This window comes from Monomorium pharaonis, chromosome 5 (genome assembly GCF_013373865.1).
Source record: "Monomorium pharaonis isolate MP-MQ-018 chromosome 5, ASM1337386v2, whole genome shotgun sequence".
Lineage (NCBI taxonomy): Eukaryota > Metazoa > Arthropoda > Insecta > Hymenoptera > Formicidae > Monomorium > Monomorium pharaonis.
In genome coordinates, this window is record NC_050471.1 from 11,860,394 (window position 1) to 11,882,290 (window position 21,897).

Genomic DNA, 21,897 nt, shown 5'->3' on the forward strand with positions numbered 1-21,897 from the left:
GAAAGAATTGAGAGGCAATGCTATTGTGAGATGTTTGGATGGAAATGAGATTGAGCGCGTAGAAATAATAAAGTACTTGGGCATAATTATTGATGATAGACTTAGATTCAGCGGTCACTGTGATTACATGCTAAAGAAAATAGGGAAGAAAATAAGTTTTTTAAATAGAATAGGGAACTTTATCTCGACTTACACTAGATGTACGATATACAAGACAATTATAGCACCTCACTTTGAGTACTGTGCGACGCTACTAATAGATATGGGAGATACACAGTTAAGTAGGCTCCAAATAGCGCAAAATAGAGCTATGAGAGTTATATTGCAATGTGACAGACGTACCAAAGTTAAATGTATGCACCAAGCGTTGCAATTTATGACCATAAGACAAAGGCTGTATTACAATATGTGCATGTTTATTTTTAAATCAATTTAATAATAGACTTAGAATAGTAGAAGGAGAACGCGAAACTATTCATGAACGTTTCATCTTTCTAACAACATTTGTTGAAATAATCTATAACAAATATGGATGCATTAACATAAAGTATTCATGGATCATCACGAAGCATTAGAATGCGTACGATCTTCGAAGTCAAGCAACGTCAGGAGTGGTTGGGACTTGGATGAGTGACCGTTTTTTCAGGCGCAGAAATTAAACATGTTCTAACAGGTGGTTCTAACAGGTACTGTGGCTTGGCTGAAACATGTATAGTCTTCTCCCCTTTATAAAATTATCGTAGAAATTTATTAGATTGGTGAGGTTACGTTAAATTTATCAAAATAATTTAATAATGCAATTAATTTTTTGCTTTTGTCGTGAATATGTTTAGTAAATATTAAAAAAATCATTTACCAAATGTTAAAAAAACATTTTCTTAAATTTTAAAACAAATATTTATTAAATGTTAAAAATATATTTGTCCAAACATTTAAAAAAACGTTTTTCTAATTTAAAAAAGGGACTTATCTCATTATTTTTAACGTTTTTGGAAATGTTTTTTAAAATGTTTTTTAAATATTATTGAAAACATTTTTTTAATATTGTTTTGCTGATTGGGTCATGGATCATCACGAAGCATTAAGGTGTCTTTTCACGCTGATGCTTGACGCTCATTTTCGTCAAAAGACATCACGTGACTAAAAATAAAGATACCCATTCGTCATTTTTAGTCACGTGATGTCTTTTGACGCTAAAAATGAGCGTCAAAAGGACCTGAAATGGATCTTAAAAAACTTCAAATGGACATATTTTTTAGCGTCCTAATATTCGTAATTATTGCTAAAATAAATGTTTAAAAAATATAAAGGAGAAGTTTATGAACAATAATAAATTTAAAATGCAGAATCAAATTATATATTTATTACATGAAACAAAATACAACATATAATAAATCAATATTTTTAATTATTGTAATTAGGAGATTTATGTATATATTATACAGGATGTCCTGTAAACCTTTCGTTAACGTTTACAAGCAAGAAGAGCACATTAAACTGAACAGAAAAGTCCGTTTTGCAATTTTTGCAATAGTTAATGAGTTATTGATTACACAGATACACAAAAAATGTAGTTTTTTTTTAGGAAAAAATGAGCCAACTCAGCAATTCTCACCTTGAATTTAAATTCAGCGAGTCAAAATACATAAGAATTGACTAGTTTGATCTGCCAAACCAACCACTTTTTTGTGTGCCTGTGTAATCAACAACTTATTAACTATTGCAAAAATTGCAAAACGGTGAAGGACTTTTCTGTTCAGTTTAATGCGCTTTACCTGCTTGTAAACATTGACGAAAGGTTTACAGGACACTCTGTATAATATAATGTATATATGTATATATACATATATATATTATACATATATGTGTACATTTATTTATTTATTAATAATACAGATCAATATTATAATTATAATTAAAATTATATATAAATTATAGACACCGATAAAATTTGAAAATATTACATATATAAATATATATTTATATACATATATATCTTAGAATATTCTTGGAATATTGTCGGCTATAATTATTTATATATATTTATATACAATTTGTTTTTAATATATAATCATACACCATCTAAAAATGTAAAAATATTATAATACATACGAATCATTTAATAATTTCTATATATTTGTAGAAATGATAAAAAGTAAGGGCGAACACGAACGAACCCAGCAAACACAGAACATTGCTGCAACATTGCGGCAATTTTGTAATATTGCTGTAATATTGCTACAATGTATAACATTGCTACAATCCTAGTGAACACAATAATATAGTAGCAATGTAATGTAACCGAATATAACAGGTTACATTGCTCTGATGTTACACGTAACTTACATGTAAGTTACAATTTCCGACTCAGCAATATAACATATTATATAATATGTTATCTAACCGTCACATAACAGTTACATGCGTTCCGTTTCACGCATGATACGCATATCCTGTTTCTGAAAGTGATAACATAAAGAGACTTCTAAAAGATAACATAATGTCAGAATGTTAACCAATGCGCCGTTTTTTGAGAACAGAAAGATATTATAAAACTGATATCTAAAAGATTTCTTAAATCGGATATCTTTAAACTGCAACTAGAGATAAAAAAATAAAATAAAAATTTTATTTTTTTTTAATTATTTTTATCAACAGTACATACTAAATTTAGGACAAATTTTTATTAATTAATTAAATTTAAATTATATTATTTTATTTTATTCTTTCTTGCCGCTGGTAGGTTTTGTACCCGGGACCTTACCCAAATAGCACTGGATGTTCCAAGGATGTCCATTTTAAGTCAAATTCAGGTCCGCATGTCCATGGATATAAAATGGACATTTATAGGATGTCCATTATTGGAATTAAAACGGATGTTTTTCTATTCAGAACGTCCTATGCTGGATATCTGATTTATGTCCACACTTGGATCTTACTTTTATATAATTTATCTTTATTATTTTTATTATATAATTTAAAAGAAATATTGTAAATTATATATATATATATGTATACCCAGCAAACACCAATATATAACCATTACATTGCTGCAATAAAACGGAATGTAACAGGTAATATTACATGAACGTTACATGTAACATTCCTGTTAGTTATAATTTCCTACTCATGTGATGTAGTTACATAACATAAATATAGCGTAGAACTGAACTGTTATATAACTATAACCGAGATGTTTTGTAATGGCAATATAAACTATTATATTGCTGTTATAAAAAATAATTACAGTGTTGTTATATATGTACATGTATATATTTTAGCACATAATTCCCAGGAGGTTAAGTACTTAAATTAAGTTTACATAAAACAAAAAATACTTTTGAATGCAATTTCGTTGTTTTATGTAAAATTAATTTAAGAACTTGACTTCCTGAAAATTGTAAGTTCTAAAATTATAAAGGATAGATATAATTATAAAGGAAAAAGATAACATTAAAAATAGTCTTTTCAATAAACTTCTTAATATATTTAACACATATATTTATCAACAAAATAAACTTATATCTAAACAAATGTATACATATTATACTTTATGATTATTAGTAAATATATTTTAAAAATAATTTTTAAAAACATAAAAAACGAGGGAAAATAAGAGAAAAACATTAAATAAACTTCACGTAATGTTGAGCTAAATTATAGCTTTGCTCCAGCTGTCAATCACAATCTCAACGTCAATCACGTCTCCTATACTTTTATAAAATCCGAAATTGTCAGGACATGATAGTGACATGAGTGCAAGCGCTTCCATTTGAGTTCAGTTTTCTGTAAAAAGAAAATAATAAATAATATTATATAACGCTCACCAATACACTAATTCATATATAGAACATTAAATACGTATTTAGAATATTCGAGGATTGGTACGAATAAACCGTCATGCGCATGTACGCATCTCGCTATTTTGCACGCTGGTGCACGCGCAACCGACGCAACGCCGCAACATGATGACGTGCGCGAGGTTAGCAGCGAGTCAGTTTTTAGTTTTATGTATCATTTGCATATTTTACATCGTGAAGGAAAATACGACTGTGCTTAATTTGAAGTTTAGTCTAACACAATGGGTTGTATAATCAGATAAGTCTCACAAAATTTTTATTTTTTTGTATGGAGTAAGTATTCTGAGATAAGATTAATACTTTGTGTTATGTTTTATTTTTAGTTATATTAAAAGCAAGAAAGGAAGAAACACTTTATTTGAGCGTAAAGTAGAAGAAAGAGTAGACGAGTAAGGAAAGAAAGATATAAAAGAGAGATTAACCTCACAGCTTGGAATTTACAGTGTGCCGAACAGAATATGTGGATCTTGAAGGTATCAAATAACATAATTTTACCAAAAAAGTTATAGGATGAAGTGAACAGTTTATTTTTTTGTGTGAGAAAATATCTATATTACAATCTAACTTGTTTCGAGAAAACCTTCGCAAAAGATTTAATAAAGAACAAGCAATTTGATGAGATTATCATTATTATCATATTTATTATTCGAATTTTAAAGAGAAGCAGTAAGAAATTTTATTAATACATTATTAAAAAATTGTTGGCTGTTACACCAAAATTCTCTTTCTTGTAAGCTGGTGTATGCTATTGATAAAAAATTCACCGAAGTTTGTCTCTGTTTAAGCTTAGCGAACCATTATATAAAGAATTGGCAGAGCAATTCATATCAAAAGGATTATCCAAAGGTGTACCTTCTAGTTCTTCAAGTATGTCATTATCTTATGGCAGGCTAGGTAACAGAATAATGACAAATGTTATAATTTTATTTTAATATTGTATTGCAACTATGTGACTCTTAAAGGTATCGTACAACCATCTTTTTTAGATTACTGAAATAAATAAAAAGCGAAATCTGATCTGAAACAATTACAACAAAGTATACAGACTAATGTCACTCAACTAACCTGCCGATGATGTGGTCGCAGGCTGTAATATAGGAAATATGTTTATGAATGTCAAAGATTATCTGTAGGTCTTAGTCATTTAGTAACTGTTATGCATTTTGTGTCAGCCAGATATACGCCTCAGAATTATACTGATAAAGCTCTTAGTTACATTAAAAACTAAAAAAGTAAGTATTTAAATACTCTGTTGTTCCCAAAATAATTTATTCTAATTAATACAATTCTTTTCATACATTCACAATGATCACATTCAGAATTTTTATTTATATTTTTGATTCTCTAACTTAATTGTTTGTAAATTGAGGCATATATAAGACGAAAGACTACAAAATAGGCATATATGAGACGAAAGACAAAATAAGATATTTTTATTTATAGAATAATTTAAGAATGACCAGTGAATGTGCGTATGATTATTCTGGAAATGTGCACAAAAGTGGAACTTGAGAAGGAACATTTGATTATTCCTATCTCTAATTTGCTGGGTTTTATTCTAAAAACATATAATGGCTATAATTTATTCTTACCTGTTCTAATCCTTGTGAAAATTTCTTCAACTTTTATAAACTTCAGTTATTCTTTACGTTCTTTTAAATTTTAAGAAGAACAGTTGTCCGAATGATGTAAGAATAATTGGCAGAATCCTGTAATATAAAATTAGTTTTAATATGATACGTCTTTATAAATTATATTTATAAGTTTATAACTGCCTTTATATATTGTATGATTTACACATATGCTATGTGACTTTTGCAGAAATGTATGTAAAACTAGCAGCCCGAATAATAAATTATCTTTAAATTTACTTAAGAAATACATTATTTAAATATAAAAATATGTAGTTGTGCAGATCAAAACAAGAAACATATCGCTATACATTTTGTCAATAATAGATTTGATAATATACATATCTGTTAGTTTTAACTTTAACGATAAATTTATTGCTTTGCAAGATAGAGTAGAACTTTTATCTGCCATACTTTTTTGTTCATTTTGTGCAAAAATGCATCGAATAAGCAGCGTATACAATTTTATCGAAATTGTATGATGGATCTAAATTGTATAATTATCAATGTACCGTCAATTCCACAATACATGTTGCATCGAATTAACATGTAATATCAAAAATAAAAAATATATAAAGGCGGTTATAACTTATAAATCTATATTGTTGTTGCTGACTAAACATAACCTACAAAACATGTAGGAAAGATTATAATAAGTTATCTATGATGTATATTATATATAAGAAAATTAATATATGTTAATTAAATGCAGCAACATTTTCTACACCTTTTTATATAATCTTTAATAAATGTTGACTTAAAAAACATAAAGGATTACCTGATTAAAGTCAAGTTGCAAGAAAACAACGTCTCTCTTTCGTCATTATAGCATCCACTAGCGCGCCTAATGCACGAGATGTACGTTGTGCGATTGAGGTTAGAGTCTCACAAGATTCAAATTTTATAATATTTATATAACATAAGTAAAACAATTGTTGTGTAACCACGCAACATTGTGGTTACATCACTGTCCGGTTATTGTAACATACAAATAACGAAGTAATATTATAGCTTCATAACTTTGTTACATCACATATATGTAGTAAAGTTTCGTAACTATAATATAAATAGAGTGTAACGTCTGTTATATTACATGTTACTCTCACGTTATATTGCATTTATATTTGGTGTTTGCTGGGATATTACTATTTACAATATTTGTAATTAACCCTTTGCGGCACGGTGGTCGATATATCGATCACCTATCTTGAAGTCATTTCTTTAATTTTTCGGACATCAAATACTGTATTTTATTACTTTTTTTTTTGTAATTTTACTTTAGTATAACTATATAAATCATATATTCTAAAAAAAATTGAATAGTACATTTATTATCTTGTTTTTGTTTAATACATGATGAATTTAGATTTTGTGCATTTTTTTCTCTCATTCAGGATGTTATAGTGTTGTCTGATTTCTGAGTCAACTACGACGCATTGTTCCGTAATAACATTGATACGAGCGTGTTATGTTACGATTATACAATTTTTGTTGCATAACTGTAACGCCAAAACGATGTATAACAGTTATATTACTTGCGTGTAACAAATGTTACATAACAGGTTATTTCCATGTTATATCCCAGATAGCACAGATGATCCTTTTAAGTTTAAAAAGAATTCTTTTTTTTTATTTCTTTAAGAATTTACGTAATCTGTTCGAAATGAGTTCAAGAAGAGTACCATATTTAAATTTGTTATGAATTCACGTAATTTAGTCAAAATAAGTTAAAAAAGAATTCAATATTCAAATTCCTTATGAATTCACATAATTGATTCAAAATTAGTTCAAAAAGAATACCACATATAATACAAATTTATTATGAATTTATATAATTTAGTCAATATTAAAATTCTTATAAAGAGCCGTAACATTATACATAGAAAGGTATAAAAAATATAAGTGTCTTTATTTTTTTTTTGACAAAGCAAAAAAATTTTATAACACATTTTTTTATTTTATTAAAAAGAACATAAAAATATATATTTCTTTGTTATTTGTCAAAAATATTATAATATTATTATCTAAATAAATAGTATATAAATATGTTATATTATTATATATATATTATTTATCGTAAATTTGATATATAACTAAATAAATATTTTTTTTATTATAATGAACATATAATAACGCGTTTAATAAAAAATTTGTAAAAAAATTGTTAAAAAGTACACTATTTCTATATAAAATTAGGAAATGTTAATTCAATAATATACTGCAATAAAAGATGGAAAAATTTTATACATAATTTATACATGTATAGTAACAATAAGAGAATTTCTCATCTATAATAACAATAATATACCAAATTCTCTATTTTTGTAGCAGTATATTTTTAAATTAACATTTCTTATATTTCAAAAAATCCTTTATTATCCTTTTTTTACACCAAAAAGCAATTTCTTTTTGCACTATAAAAGAAATCATAATAAATGCAAAAAAGTATCTCGATAAAGTTTCATTAAAATACTATTAAAAAATAATTTTAAATTTAATGCAAATTCTTATAGAACATAAAATGAATTTGTATAAAAAACTCTGCATTATCGGCCTCACTCAAAAAAACGAGTCGGAGCGTGAGTGCGACGCCGCGGACGGGCGCGGAGCGCGCGAGACGTCTGCCGATCGTCTTGCGAGCAAAATTCAAGTTGGCTTGGTGCTTGTCTGACGCTTCGTTTTTACGATCCTTGCAATTTTGATATTCTGATTTCATTTTGACTTCACTGCGATAATTGTGTGGCTAAGTCTGACTGGGAACGAGTCACGGCAGATTTCCTGTCATCTAAGGTTTAATCGGGGACCTGCCGAAAGGCGCGGATACGCGAAGAGCGCACACGCACTTTTCGCTCTAACCAACGGTAAGCGCGTGCTACCACGCTTACATTTCCTCTGGCTTTTCTCTTTGCCGCAAGGTGATAGAGTCCTTGTTCGACTCTTTTTTCTTTCTGTACATAATGGTAGAGTCCCAGTTCGACTCTCTTATTTAGAATTTTGAACGAGAATAGAGCCCTAGTTCGGCCTTTCATTACATTTAGATCATCACCATTATAACAACGGATCAACAGCCGACATTGCAGTTTGCCGAATCGCCATTAAAAAACGTCGCAGAGCGAGGGACGACGCCACGCGTTCACTACACCGAAGCAACCTTTCCCCATCCTTTCCCGGAGATACGTGATTCCTTCCCGACGCCTCGATTCCCGCCCTGGCATGAACTCGCAGAATATTAATTAGAATTCATCAATTTTATTTCAAACTACTTGTTAGCAATATTTTTCGTTGTGTTACAATTTCGATTTTGTTTCATGTAATAAAACATTCTATAATATTTCAGGAATTATTTACAGCTAGCAACCAGATAAATTAGTTTCCCCCCTACAGAATTTTATATACATTACAAAAGGGACTCAGAATTGGTGACATACAAAAGAACTTTTTTTGAACTCTTAAGAATCCTTTTGGTGCAGAAATGGGTTAGAAAAAGATTTCATTTCAAAATTTAGGTGTTCAAAAAGAATTCTTTTTGAATTCGTTGTGCTATCTGGGATAGTATCTACATACACAAGAATAACAATGTTACATTACATGTAACTTCCATGTTATATTGCTGTTATAAAACGTGTTCACTGGAATGTCGCTGCTATGTTCTGTGTTTATTGGGATTGTATAAGGATCCGGAAAATCATCGTGTGCACTAAGATAGTAATTAAGACTGTTTTAATAATTAAAAATCGACAATATGAATACGGACCCAAGACCGGATATCCTATGGCCGTCCAAATATTGGCCATTGATGGATGTCTGAAATCGGACATACGATGGACGTTCATTTTATGTCCATGGACGTGTAGACGTAAAATGGACACAAAATGAACGTCTATATTAGGATGTCTTGTGCTGTCTGGGATTATGTGTGCAATGTGTATATCCGCAATAATGTTATGTATGCAATCCTACTCTTGTATCTTAATTATTTTCGTGTGTGCAAACGAAGCTGTAGGCAATCGAGCAGCTCTGCTAAATTTGTATGCAAATGAAACTGTAGGCAATCGGGATTGTAGGCAAACGGGACTCCCTCCCCAACATTTTCCTATCTTGTAAAAAGTTGAAACACAGATTTATCAAATATGAATAAAATTTTTTTTATATAAAATGATTTATTTGGAACGTTTACAATACATGAAAATAATAGTGGTTTTTTAATACATGTAAGATTATTTTATTCAACTTTGAAATATTTTCAGTATTTGATAGACAAATGTTTTTTGCATAAAGTTAAAGTAGACCTTCTTCTATCTTTGTTTTATAATATACATATATATTTTTCTCTCCATCTTTAATGTATTTAAAAAATGATAAATCATTATATACCATGCACATGAGTTTCAATAATCGATTAAATATTTTATATACAGGGTCATTCAAAACAACTTTAGGTCCGTAAAATGACGTATTCCTGACACAATTCTATGGGTGCAGTCCCATTAATCACGGATCGGAATGACGGAACGGATTCTGCTAGAGACTTCTAGTGAATTCTTGATCCCGCTGTTCCGTCCCATCGGAACGTGTATATTTCCTCAATTCCGGACGAATCAGACAGGTGTTTTTGACCGCACAAGTTTTAAAACAAGTGAGTCCCAGATGCGCACAGTAATAAACGGACACAGCAGGCTGACTAAAACGGACACAGTAACAAACGGACACAGACCAAACGGACACAGTAATAAACGGACACAGTAACAAACGGACACAGACCAAATGCGCACACTGCACATGCGCACACGGAAAGTCGCAAACCCATGTGATACAGTGAATGCTTTGCACGCACACACACACATACACACACGGGGGGGTGTAAGGGGGGCCTTCGGCCCTCCTTCCGCACCCACCCCGTCCAAGTCGCTAATCTATGTGGACTTTACTCTGCTTGCAATGTACATGGATTGCATTTGATCCATTCGCATATGCAGTGTGCGCATTTGGTCTGTGTTCGTTTGTTACTGTGTCCGTTTCGCACTGTGTCCGTTTGTTACTGTGTCCGTTTCACTCAGCCTGCTGTGTCCGTTTATTACTGTGCGCATCTGGGACGCTCCCTTTAAAACACCATTGTATTGGAAAAACATCATTAGTAGACTTATTCTGTAACTCTTAACGACAGTTTAGTATCGTTATATTGTTATGACGATACAAATACGATACGATACGATACGTATCGTTATATTGTTATGTTGAATACAGCTTTCGCACTCTCTCGAACACCGATACAGCATACCAAGTTGGTACCCACACAGCACAGGATATCGCAATATCCACCAGATATCCGAGGGATATCGCAATAACCGTAGGACATCCATGGGATTGCAATATGTCCAATAGGATATCTCGATAACCTGGGGATATCCTCAGGATAAAGTGTGCTGTGTGGGTAAATTCTTCGCCGTTTGCAGTTTTTTTAACATAATTAATAAGATTGTTTTTTTATCCATCGTTATGTGTTTCAAAATATATTTTCATACAAGCTCGAGCAAGCTGATATTCAGCAATGTCTAGATATAAATATAGAATTGTCCAGACAATACGACTTTGCCAAAAATACGTAGTTGAAATCACAAACTCGGGTCCAAGGAGCACGTGCGCAGTCCCACGTTAAATTTAAACCTGTCTAATATTACAAAGTATTGTTTACGTTTCTTTCAATTTCTTCTCTCAACTCAACCACGCATGTTTGTTCCGTTCCGTAAAAAATTTCTCTACCCGTCCCATGTAGCAAAAACAGAACGGAATCTGGTTACAAAATATATTTCATTCTTACAATTCAGTATTTCAGAGTACTCACATCAATGTTATCGGCAAGATAATTGCACAAATTATGTATGTTATCGCTTCAGTCGCATCAAAATAACGAAATATTAATGAATTAAGCATATTAACCTGCGACCGATGTGACATTTCGTTCCGTTTTTGCTACATGGAACCGGTAGAGCAAACTTTTACGGAACTGGATCGGACTGCTCAATTCTAGTGAGAAATCCAATCCGTCATTCCGATCCGTGCTTAATGGGACTGCACCCTAAGACGATTTTTCTTTTACCAAAATTTGATTAAAAGCGTAGTTTTTGAATTATAAGCCAAAATAGCGAATCACGCGTCGAGTACAAAAGGCAGGCAGGAGCGACGCGCCACGAGCGTAACGCGGGCGCAGCCATGTTTATGTAAAAGAGAAAGAGAGATCTTTAAGTATATATACATGGAGGAGGAATGCCAGCACTGAAAGTGAGTCCAAGATCTGTGCGAGAGAGAAAAATATATCATGATACTTGCCCTCTCTGCGCATGCTCAAATGTATTATGGATGCTATAAGTTACAATGGCTGGCATTGTGTATGTTTTCACACACATACAATTCGTACATTAAGTACAGAACAGTACAAAAGTGCACAAAAAGTGTTAAAACTGCGGTGCAGGTAATGATATTGACGCATGCGCAGAGAGAGCAATATCATGATATACCTTTCTCTCTCGCACAGATCTTGGACACACTTTCGGTCGACATGAAACAAAGCAATTCCTACTCCATGTATACATACTCAAAGAGAGAGACAGAGAGAATGTGTGTATGCGTGCGTGTGTATGAACGTCTCCCCCCCTCTCTTTTACACAACACGGCATACACACATATCGCGTGTAGCAATCAGCTGGTTGCAGCGTCCGACGGCCGGCGATCCGGAACAACTTTTGATCATTACAGTGATTTTAAGGAACACGTATTCCTAACATAATTCCAAAACAATTTCTTTACCAAAATTTTATTTTAAGCATAATTTTATGTTATAAGATAAAATAGTTAGCGACTTACGCCGTGATAATCACCCATCAGCTGACGCGGATAGTCAGCCGCGCCCGCGTTACACTCGTGGCGCGCCGCTCCTGCCTGCCTTCTGTACTCAACGCGTGATTCGCTAACTATTTTCGCTTATAACTCAAAAACTACGCTTCCAATCAAATTTTGGTAAAGGAAAAATCGTCTTAGAATTGTATTAGGAATACGTCATTTTACGGACCTAAAGTTGTTCTGAATGACCCTGTATACGTTATGCCACGTTTTTAAAACTGCATGTAACGCGTGATGCGATATTTTAACCGTTCTATGACTCAACAGAAAATATATCTTACAGTGTAAAAATAATTTTACTTGAAGATAAATATATATTCAAGAAATTCAACTTACATTTTTTGGAAATATAGGCAAACTAGTTATATTAAGAATCGATTGTCGAAATAAGAATTTTGACATTTTCGGTTTCATATCAATGCATATCAATGAATATGACGCATCAAAGATATACAATAAATGTGAGAGTTAAAAAATTACGTCTAAAAAATAACGTTTTCCTTCGGAAAAGATAATTCGTGCAATATTGACGTGTTATTTATAGTTTAATATTTATGCTTATGTCTATGTTTACGTGGAGAAGGGGAAGGCGGACTACAAGCTCTATGTTTAGAGGAAGTACGTGGAGGTGGCGGGGGCGATAAAGAGGGTGATCTACGTCTTTTCCTTTCACAACGTTCATTGGTGGGCGATCTGCGTGATCCTCTGCCTGAAGAAAAGGAAGGTGATGGCGTACGTCGAATACGAGGAGGGGACGGGGTAACTGGTACGCGCTTTTTATACGGAGATCTTGATCTGCGCTTGCAACGTGGTGATCTACTGCGTGATCTAAAAATATTATAAGTACAAATAAATGACAACGTGCAATTATTCCACAAGTAATATTAATAAATAACAAAATTTAACAGTATGATTTTTTAAGTTACATATAGTTACTATGTAGAAGTATTAATTAAACATTGCATCATAAAATAGTTGAATAATATCGATTAAGTAACGCATGTATCGAATATTGTATAATAAAGAAAATGTATAGATAAACAAACGTATATGAAAATCTTGGACAAAATTTTTACCTATATCTTGTAATTTTTGCCGGTGGACTTGATGATCGCCTTCGATCTCTGTAGCTGTGACTAGGAGATTCTGGTGTCGTACTTCGGCTTCGTTTCTTCTCTCTTCGTTTCTCATCATCTCGTTCCTCACTTTTTACATCTTTCATTTCTCTCTCGCTCTACAAAGTTGTTACATTACATATGTGTGTATGTGATATTATAATTATGTCGAATTTATTATGAAAGAATGCATTTCTACCTTTCTTATAAGTTTCTTTCTATAATGTTCTACTTGTGCTTGTATTGTCATACCAGACTTCAATGTTCTTCTACCACTTTCTAATTCATCTTGATACTGCATAATTTTTACCTCAATCTCACGTAATCTATTTCGTCTTTCTTCATTATAATCTCTATCATTGTTAAAGTAAATTTTGCAAATATATTTTATCATATAATTAGTATAATTAGAGAAATATTATTAACAAATGTCACATAAGTTTTACCTAGAATCCATACTAGCATCTTGAGAATTGGAATCGTCATTTTGACCTAATTCTTCCCATTTACTGGTAGTCATTGCCTGTGCCTCGACCTGATAAAAAAATTGTGCGTTGCAAACATAACGAGAAGATATCAATTATTTAATTTACCGAGAAGGAAACATTTTGAAACCTGATCAGGATCGACAGTTTCCCATCGAGAAGGAACGAATCCAGCTGGCATTGTCGATTTTTTTTCATCGTCCTTATTTTGCATGTTCGCACTATCGTCATCGTCCATTGGAACGCCATCGATATCTTCATCCACTACGGCAAATACATATATACATATACATGCACATATTTACATATATGTGTATGTATGTAACATTGTTATTAATATATAAAACTATATCAGTGTATTTATTTCAGGAACGCATATGTACTGGGTACTCCATCAATATCGTCGTAATTTGAAGTTGTTTGAGATGTGAGGCCATGTTTCATGGCACCTTTCAACAAAGTTGCACCATCAAGCGGCACTCCATCCAAATCTTCAGTACCATCGCCATCAACATCAGACAAAGGTGCACCATCAATATCTTCATCATTCTCAGGTTCAGGTTCGTCCATCTAAAAAAGAAATTAAAATATTACATTATATCAAAGTTTAATATACGGATATTATTACTGTAAATTAAAAATTTACCAAAACAAGTCCTAGGAAAGTATTCTGCAATTTCACCAGAAAATCTCTTGGATACACCGCCCAATCTTCCCATGCTCTAAACATTCGCATAACGCGAATTTTGAATCCTTCTGCCTTTAATCTACTATCAAATTGCTTGTATGCTTGGTGAACTTCGCTAAAAATATCCAAAAGACGCGTCTCAAATCTATAAGATAAATAAATATAAAATTAACATTACATGCATGTCTTATTGGTGAGTTTCTTTTCTTTTAAATAAAGAGAAAAATTAAGAAAAATAAAGATATATAAAAACACGCACGCACGCATGCGTGCGTGCGTAAAGTCACGGTAATTATTTACATTAACGATTTCTTACCGATTTTGATGATCTTCAAATATGTTGTCAAGGTTATCATTCTGAACTTTTCCCTATACATGTTACCGCCGCTCGACTTTAGTTTTCGAGTTATACATAAAAAATTATTAACACAAAAGTTTAATAAATACCATACTTTTTTAATTTGCACTAGAATGTTTTGGTAATACTTAAGAAGAGCTCATTCCTCACCGCACAAAATGAATGAATCTGGCAGAAAAAAGCGTCGCTCTGCCCCGTAAAGGGAAATAATAACAATTAAAGTTGATGAAAAAATTTAATAAATATTATTCTTAAAATTTAAAGCATGGAAATTCGCAAAGGGTTATGTAGAGAACGCATGGGCGGAGGAGGGGCTTCACCCTTCCCCTGCATTCCCTCTCCGTAATTTTTCCTGATCTAATCCAAACATTTTAAAGTCGCTATTTGGTTAATGCAAAAACATTGGAAACGAACAGCGTGGAAAGTCGTAAACCAATGTGGTATTGTACAAGTGTGGACGTTGTTTACTTTACGTTTCATAAATACGATACATGATATCAGTGCCTTACGTAAGGTAAACGATCCACGCTTGTACAATACCACATAGGTTTACGACTTTCCACACTATTTGTTTCCAAAATTTTTGCATTAACCAAATAGCGACGTAAAAACGTTTGGGTTAGGTTAGGTTAGGTTAGGTTAAGAAAAATTACGGGGAGGGGTAGGGGCGGAGCCCCTCCCCCGCCCACGTATTCTCTGCTGTACCAGACTGGGATAGAAGTCGCTACAATCGTTTGTTTATACATTATTCTGTGCCACGGAGATAGGCTACCGGTTGTTTATCTAAAACACCAATATTATGTATCGGATTTATAAAACTTTTTTGTTGTAAACTTTCAAATAAATCACGAGCGACGATTAAAATCTTTTCAAGATCACTCAGGAAGGTGACTTTGACGACATTATGGTTAAGGTTATCGGAGCTACCCGTAAGTATCGTATTTATTAAATTTTTTTGTTGATAATTTTTTGTATATAACATAAAAACTAAGGCTGAGCGGCGGTAACATGTATAGGAAAAAGTTGTTCAGAATGATGACCTTGACAAAATATTTGAAGATCGTCAAAATCAGTGAGAAATCGCTAATGTAAATAATTACCAAAATCACTTACGCCTTTCTATAAATAGTGGCATTGGTCACTTTGACTCCACAATTATGTAATATATCAGATATCAAATACAATCTTGCAATTTTTTTATTCACAGGAGTTTGTAGTATTGACAATGATTCTGAAATACAATCACAAATTTCCTCTGCTGCTTCTGCATGTTCTATACAAAATACCATTGCTTCTGCAACTTTTATTCTTTCAGGTGATATGTTTCGCAACAAATCTTCTAAACGATCTCGCTGACTATAAAAACATAAAACATTTTTCAAAAGATTAACAAATACATTTCTCACAGAATGTAGTAAAATTTGATGTAGAGAATTTAATTCAATTATATTTTTATATACATTATTACAATTTCTTAGTATTCTTTGCAGTTACCTGTTTGAGAGACTACCTCTTCTAGGTTCTTGCTTTTCTTCCATTTCTATTAATTCGTCTGGCATGCCTTGCGTCCAGGGATTGATCGGTGGTGGTCTCCATACACTTCCACTTTTAAACATTCGAAAATCTTCTGTGCGCCATTCCTTCTGCACATCTCCTTGTAGAATGGAATATAGTTTCCAGCGGTAATAAGTATGTGCAGGAGAATAATTTTCAAATAAAAATCTAAAATTAAAAATGTTTCTGTTAGTTTAGTTATATGAAGATAAAAATACAATATATTACACATTATACACTGGCGCAAAAAAAGAGACAAAATTTTTGACCGAATTTTTAGGCAATCTTCAAAGTGATGCAACTTTGCGAAAAATCATCCAAATTACATGTACTTTTTTTAAATTAAAAAGCAAAGATTCTGCTTTGAGAATCCCTAGGCGGAAGTTTGATTTGTTAAGTGTGAACCTTTGGTATCGCATGAAAAAAACATGTTTTTTTTTTTAATTGAAAAAGTAAAAGTTATCAATTTTTCACAAGTTTCTTGTTAAAATCTTGCTAATATTAATCCAGATTCTTAAAGTTCATTTCTTTTATGTATATATATATATATATAATATATACCTGAACATTGGATTATTCAATTCTCTGTTCATAATCATGGCTTCAAACATTGGTCCTTCTCGAATTACAAATTCCACCATTCTATGTATTAACATGACTAAATTCCTATAATGCATGATTCGATTAAGTATGCATTTGTATTTTGTGTCAATGCTTACAATTGACACAAAACATTTCATTCAATAGAAGTATATTCATACTTCTGTTTCTTACATTTTTTAGTTATATACTTACAGATATGTCGTTATAATATTAAAATCAACAAATACCTTTCTGTTGGTATAACCACTTTGACAACAGCATTCTGCAAAATCTTATAGCCCAGATCACAGTACAACAATGACAGATGACAGGACGTTCCAATCCAAATGTTAACCCAAATTCCAAAAATAGTCACCAATAAATTACCACAAATTTATTATAAAACCATAAATTATAAATACAGCAAACAAATTGTAAACAAAATTAGAATTGTTATTTTACATGATCAACAAGGATTATTCATAATCCTATATTATAAATAAAATATAAACTTGTTTTTTTTTCTTTTCATTTAATAAAGTTTTGAGATAAATAGGTAAATGTAACATCTTTAGATAAATATTTGCATAAGAAACTTACCAATTTTAATTAAAAAATATATATATTAAGTTGTGTGTGTGTGTACGCGCGTGCGTAAATAAAAAACTAATTTGATTAAATAAGATTAAAGATCTCATTCAAACTAAATGTTAAATGGTTCATAGAGGAATAATTTTACCTTTTCAAAGTTTTCCTTTTCCTGTAGATCCGCGCTCTGGAGGTTGCGAATACGTAGTATCTGAGATTATGTTTCAAAAATAGTTATACCATTCTAATGTTAAGTTAACAACAAAATTTTCATAAAATTATTTTATCAACCTCATGGAAAAACAAATGTGTTATTATGTTTTTGAATCTTACATATATATATTTGTTGTTTTATTCAATTATAAATTAATTTAATAAATATATACAACAATGTACTATAAAATGTAATAAAATTGAACTTAAAAGCATTGAATCAATAATTAAATAAAAAATAAACTTGATAAATATTAGGTTTGTTCACAAGGTAGTCTCACATTTTTTATTGAAAATTGTTTATTCAATATAAATAAAATTTGCTTTCAGTAAAAGTACATGTTCAACAACATATGCTATTTTTCTATAAATTTTTTGTTCAATTCTAAGGCTTTGTATCATCATGAAACGAGGACATGTATGCCAAATCTTTGTTTCCATAGCCTTTTTTAACCCTAACAACGCTTTCGTTGCCTTCAAACTTTTTTTTTCGTATGGAACAAAGTTTGAAGATGATAAACATAAAGATTTGAGAAGGATATTGAGCTCGTTCAGGCGCAAAACCAGAAATGGAAAATTGGTAGAAAAATAACATATGTAACTAAAACATGTTTGTTGAGTGTAAATTTTATTTATGTTGAATAAACAATTTCTAATAAAAAACAATATTACTTTTTGAATAACTCTAGTAGTTTATCAAGTCTCATTCAATAAGTCATGTGTACATTAAATAATGTCCTTTTATAATTCTATAATAATACTCAACACGTATAAAAAATATGCAAATAATTAAAAAATACTTAAAATATTATTCGCAAGGATAATATTAAGTAACAAAAATATGAAATTGTTTAGATTCTAAACAATCTTTATATATATAACTGAGCAATTTATTAATTGCGCTCTTCAAATAGTTCATTTCATGTACCTTGTGTCTGTCACGTCGGTGTGGCTGAGCATTAAATGGAAGACCAGATGGTGGTGGTGGTTGCGTGATTTCCATCAAAGCAGATGGAATGTAGATAGGATAAGGTGGGATTGGAACACTTTTCCCCCATCCTAACTTCATCTCATACTGCATTATGTCACGACCTATAGCATCATATTTTAATGTTATGTACTTAATATTTCTATTGTATAAACTAATTATTTATCTTACAAATGTATAATATATTAAAAATAATTTTATTCATACATTGATGAGAGAAAATAGATTGTGTGTGCGCGCGCGCAATATGCACACACACACACACACACACACACACACACACACACACACACACACACACACACACACACACACACACACACACACACACACACCACCCCCCACACACAAGTATATATATATTTAAAAAAAACATGTTTGGTTTTCATGCGATACAAAGGGTTCGCACTTAACAAATCAAACTTTCGCCTAGGGATTCTTAAAGTAGAGTCTTTGCCCTTTAATTTAAAAACAAAAGTACATGTAATTTGGGTGATTTTTCGCAAAGTTGCATCACTTTGAAAATTGCCTAAAAATTGGTCAAAATTTTTGTCTCATTTTTTTTTTGCGCGTGTGTATATATATATATGAGAAATAGTGGAATAATTTATATTTTTTATAAATAGCATGTTATAAACCTACCATTGAGATTTTTCAATGCACGCTCTCCATCCTTACGACTCATGAATGCAACAAAGCCACAATTTCTTTGTCTAGCTTTTTCTTCGTCACTACGCGGCCACATTATTTTTATACTAGCCAGTGGGCCATATTTGCCGAATATCTCCATTAATTGCTGTTCTGTGATCTATAATGATAAAAGGAACAAAATTACAATTGTGCAGAAGTAATAACGTTTATATACAAATTATGATACTGCAATGGGATAATAGTTTACCTTTGGATTTAAATTTCCTAGATACAAGTTTGTGGTATTTGGATCACCATTGTCAAATGAACCATCTGTAAAACAAAAAGAACCTTGGACATGTTCTGTAACTGCAAAACAGATAAAAGTGAAGAGGAAAAGATATGGGAAGGATAATGGTTACCCTCGTATATCAGGGCTAAGAGACGGGGATCATCAATGAAGTTATGCAGATTAGCCTTTCGCGGATCCGGAAATGAAGATTTACTACCTACTAAAGTTATGAGTATACTAAAGTCATAAATATACTAAAGATTTAATATTGTGATAAAAATATAACTGCCTGATATTTCTTTATAAAGCCAATTTTGTATATTAATTAAATAATTGTATATATTAAGTTATGAAACAATTCAACCAATGTATATTACATAATGTATGTATGTGTGCATGCGTGTGTACATATATATATATATATATATATATATACCTTCCACACATTTTAAAGCAGCCAACATTGGATCCTCAGATTGCGCAGATATTACAGTTTTTACTACACCCTTATACTTATGTCTCTCTTCACGTTCCTCTTGAATCATCTTTAACTCTTCTTTGAATAATTCAAGATTGCTCTTCTTTTTTTCACCTTCCTTTTTCTTCTTGCCAGGTCTATCTAGTTTTCGTTCGTTTGTTCCAAGTAATCTTGCATATTCTTGAGCTTGTTCAGCCGATGATCTGTTATCTACTAGTTCCGAGATTTTTGATTGTGGTTTATAGAGTTTTCCTTTCTCTCTCGTGTCCTCTTCTATAAAAAGCATATAATTAATAATTTATATAATAAAAAAACATTTTAAATGTATATAAATTCTATAATTACGTCTTTTTCCCGCATCATATGTCCCTGCCTTCACCCAAACCTTACTAGTTGTTTTACTAGGTGTTTCTTGAAACGTTGCTACAAATTCTTCAAATGCCTGTATGTAATATGTAATTATCTATAAAATCTATAAAATATCTGACAAATAAAAAGAGGAATGGTTATATATGGCATTAGTTACCTGTGCTGCAGCTTGTTCCTGCTCTTTTTTACGTTGTTCTTCCAATTCCTTTTTACTCAATGGTCGTTTACCCATTGTGCCAATGGAAAAAGCCTTAAGCTTTTGCTCCGCAATTTGCTATAAATACAGGTTACAACTTATAAGAATACGCAAATATACGTAATATAAATAAAAATCGGTCCAAATATATAAATATATAAAGCAATACCTTCATCATAGCTTTATCCGCCATTTGTAAGGAAATGGTCTAACCTAAAAAAGGGGAAACAAATAGAAAAACATTAAATAAATTATCGAAAGAAGTTCGAAGATTAAACAATTATTACAAAAATAAATTTATAAAGATAAATAATACATACGAATGAAAAACGTTACAAATGACCGTTAAAATTTCGAATGCATCCAACAAAATGTGTATACAACGTTAAATAATAGCACAGACACAACTACTTATAACATTGATGGTTGAGAAAGCAAAAGCAGGTGGAATAGCACATATATTAATGGCTGGATGATTATGGTAGTAATCGATATTTTTAAGAAAAATAAAATTCTGTCACGGTAATCAGCCAATTGTCAACGTGCACTTCCTTCACATACTTTATGAACTTTGAAAAATAATGAATCAGTATCGCCTTTTCTTTCTCAAGAGATGTCAGTGTAGTGCATAGAACTATGGCAACCGCCATCACGCCATTGGTGGAGACCACCGACCAATGCTCTAGTTTACACCGAGCACTTGGTACGCGTAGAGATATGCCCAGTCTACAATGAGTCGTTGGTCGTTGGTCGTAAGAAATTTAACCAATTATGTTCGGTTATTCTTCTCTAAGATCAACTGTGATTGGTTAAATTTCTTACGACCAACGACCAACGACTCATTGTAGACTAGGCAATACTGGCCTAGTTTACATCGTGCATTTGATACGCGTATCAAATAGTAAATAACTAGTGAATGTGTTTAATCATTGGCTGATCAGCTTAAATTCACTACTTGATACGCGTATCAAAT

General features: G+C 31.5%; 1 protein-coding gene and 1 long non-coding RNA gene across 7 annotated transcripts; both read right to left on the bottom strand.

Annotated features, from left to right (window-relative positions):
- Positions 1 to 2,710: 2,710 nt before the first annotated feature.
- Positions 2,711 to 6,644, bottom strand: LOC118645693. Of its 4 annotated transcripts, XR_004963378.1 has the most exons (5): positions 6,270 to 6,644; positions 5,453 to 5,569; positions 4,926 to 4,947; positions 4,713 to 4,750; positions 2,711 to 3,786 (listed from the first exon to the last, which is right to left on the bottom strand). It is a non-coding gene; the product is annotated as an uncharacterized LOC118645693 (long non-coding RNA). The 4 variants fall into 4 exon arrangements; XR_004963376.1 differs by lacking the exon at positions 4,713 to 4,750 and having other exon boundaries at positions 6,270 to 6,641; XR_004963377.1 differs by lacking the exons at positions 4,713 to 4,750; positions 4,926 to 4,947 and having other exon boundaries at positions 6,270 to 6,640.
- A 4,326-nt stretch (positions 6,645 to 10,970) lies between these two features.
- On the bottom strand, positions 10,971 to 21,558 carry LOC105839559 (U2 snRNP-associated SURP motif-containing protein). 3 transcript variants are annotated; one of them, XM_036286981.1, is made up of 20 exons: positions 21,245 to 21,479; positions 21,094 to 21,137; positions 20,886 to 21,002; positions 20,705 to 20,801; positions 20,318 to 20,632; positions 19,858 to 19,922; positions 19,602 to 19,767; positions 18,900 to 19,063; positions 17,910 to 17,945; positions 17,419 to 17,462; positions 17,150 to 17,254; positions 16,529 to 16,756; positions 16,148 to 16,390; positions 14,635 to 14,821; positions 14,372 to 14,558; positions 14,119 to 14,252; positions 13,950 to 14,038; positions 13,703 to 13,856; positions 13,465 to 13,622; positions 10,971 to 13,216 (listed from the first exon to the last, which is right to left on the bottom strand). In XM_036286981.1, the coding sequence occupies exons 2-20, from the start codon at positions 21,115 to 21,117 to the stop codon at positions 12,934 to 12,936; spliced, it is 2,796 nt and encodes a 931-aa protein (XP_036142874.1). In that variant the 5' UTR covers positions 21,118 to 21,137; positions 21,245 to 21,479; the 3' UTR covers positions 10,971 to 12,933. The 3 variants fall into 3 exon arrangements, with proteins under 3 accessions (XP_036142874.1, XP_012541415.1, XP_036142873.1); XM_012685961.3 differs by having other exon boundaries at positions 17,910 to 17,969; XM_036286980.1 differs by lacking the exon at positions 21,245 to 21,479 and adding an exon at positions 21,486 to 21,558 and having other exon boundaries at positions 12,934 to 13,216; positions 17,910 to 17,969.
- Positions 21,559 to 21,897: the final 339 nt, after the last annotated feature.